Source organism: Zingiber officinale, chromosome 7B (assembly GCF_018446385.1).
Source record: "Zingiber officinale cultivar Zhangliang chromosome 7B, Zo_v1.1, whole genome shotgun sequence".
NCBI lineage: Eukaryota > Viridiplantae > Streptophyta > Magnoliopsida > Zingiberales > Zingiberaceae > Zingiber > Zingiber officinale.
Genome location: NC_055999.1, coordinates 89566389 through 89568611, shown reverse-complemented (window position 1 = coordinate 89568611; position 2223 = coordinate 89566389). Strand labels below are relative to the sequence as shown.

The following is a 2223-nucleotide window of genomic DNA, read 5'->3' as shown; positions in this document are numbered from 1 at the left end:
ATTTAACTAAACTTGGAATGGTAGCAAAGTTCCTTCCAAATAAATATCAATTAGTCGGAAGGAGTTGAAGGACACTTACACCTATGGTTCCTTTTGGAATCAATTAATTATAAAATAAACAATCAAAGATATATCTTTGCCATTTTAAGCTTGATTTGGACCATTAATTGAATTGATGAGATGCCTAGCTCCTATTAATTTCCAATTCCTCTTATAATTTCCAAGTTAAATGTGATTCTGAATCTCACTTCTTTCCAAATTTTATTCAATTAATCTTATCATTAATTCCCATTAATTAAAATTCTTTATTCTCCCATTGAATATCACTATAAATTCACGCGCCAGTTGAAAATTTATATTATCTTCATTAATTATCGCAATGGCAACCATAAGTACCTTCTTTCGCCTCCTCTTATTGATCTCCATCGTGCCAGCCCTTGTCCCGCAAGACTCTATCTTCGACGTCGAGTTGGTACATCGCGACTCCCCCAAGTCACCACTATACAATAGCTCAATGACGCCCTTCGATCGCCTGCAGGCCGCAGTTGTCCGCTCGGTCAACCGAGCTAGCTACTTGAATGAGCGCATTACCATGAAGGCCTCCATTGACATACAGCTCAACTTGCTCTATATGGATGCAGAATTCATGATGAGGTTCAGCATTGGCACGCCAAACCTGCAATATGTGTGGGGCATCGTCGACACCGGCAGCGATCTAAGCTGGGTCAACTGCGTTGACTGCCAATGCTTCAATAAGACCGCCGCCCTATTCAATCAAAGTGCATCCCTCTCCTACAAGAAGTTATCATGCATTTCTAATGAGTGCAGGAGCTTTAGCCGGGGTCGTTGCACTGATGATCAGTTGTGCAAGTACCATTATGGCTACATCGACGGCTCCAATATCAATGGAATTTTCTCCTCGGAAACCTTTAGTTTCACCTCATTAGATACGAAGCAAACTACATTCATTCCAAATATGTTATTTGGTTGCAACTTCTGGTCCTTGAACACCAAAGTAAATGACCCTGGCAGCGTTATTGGATTAAGCCCCAGGCCGCTGTCTCTGATCCACCAGCTCGCCCCTAAGTACATCAGCAAGTACTTCTCCTACTGCTTGGATGAGGGAGTCGGTAGCAGGCTCTTCTTGGGACGCGATAAAAAGATGGTCACTGGAAAGACGACCGTCACACCGCTCATGACGCAAGACGGCTATTATGTCGTGCAGCTTAACGCCATCTTGATCCCGGATGAGTTCAACATCTTGATTACTAGGAAGTCTAAGTTCAGGGCTGGGAACATCATCTTCGACTCCGGCACTGTCATGACCTTGTTGGACACTCAAGTGGTTGACCAATTGGTGAGTGCATTGACGAATTACGTTAGCTTGCCAACTGTGGAGATGAGTCACTACAAATTGTGCTTCACTGTGCTCTCAACAGAGCAAGAGGAGATGCTTCCGGGAATGTGGTTCTCGTTCGATGGGACATTGGGGAACTTCATGGTGAGCCCTGAAAACCTGTTTAGGTGGTCTGGTCGGCATGTGAAATGCATGATGATAGTGGGAACAGTTGGTATACAGATCTTTGGGAATATTATGCAGCAAGATGTTTTGGTTGGACATGATCTAGATAAAATGGAATTGACCATTATAGAGAAAAAGTGCAGCGAGTTATACAAACTCAAATAAGCATGTATTATGTATATGAAGTGCTAAGTTTAGCAGGAATTTCAATGAAAGGAAAAGTGCATTTATTTTATTTTATTTTTACAATGATTTAAATAGATAATTTAATTAACTAGGAGTAGTTTGATTGAATATAATTTTCTTTCTATATCTCTCATTTAAATGATACTAATTAACATGACATGTTATTTCTAAATACTAGGAGGTGTTTGGAATTTTATATTAAGGTCATTTGAGTTCTATATCCAACTATTGAAAAAAAAATGATTAATCAGGTTGAATAATGTCGAGCCTGACAAGACCGGCTCGTCCCCATGGAAGTTTTCCATCGGTCAGTAAGATAAATCAGGAAACACTTGTGACAGGCAGCTCAGAAGCATAGCATCCCTTAGTTGCAATTTCGATTTGAAGGAAAAATTTATGTAGTTAAATACGCCATAACTAGAAATCAAACTGTGGATGTCTAAGAGACAATTAGATGCCCTTACTACTATACCATAGTCCCGGAGCTCCATATCCAACTGTGGAGGGTGTTATAG

The 2223-nt window shown here is 40.5% G+C and overlaps 1 protein-coding gene across 1 annotated transcript; it reads left to right on the top strand.

Moving 5' to 3' along the window:
• The first annotated feature begins 379 nt into the window (after positions 1–379).
• On the top strand, positions 380–1687 carry LOC122004529 (probable aspartic protease At2g35615). The gene has a single exon (XM_042559404.1). It carries the CDS (start codon positions 380–382, stop codon positions 1685–1687), a length of 1308 nt encoding a protein of 435 aa, XP_042415338.1.
• Positions 1688–2223: the final 536 nt, after the last annotated feature.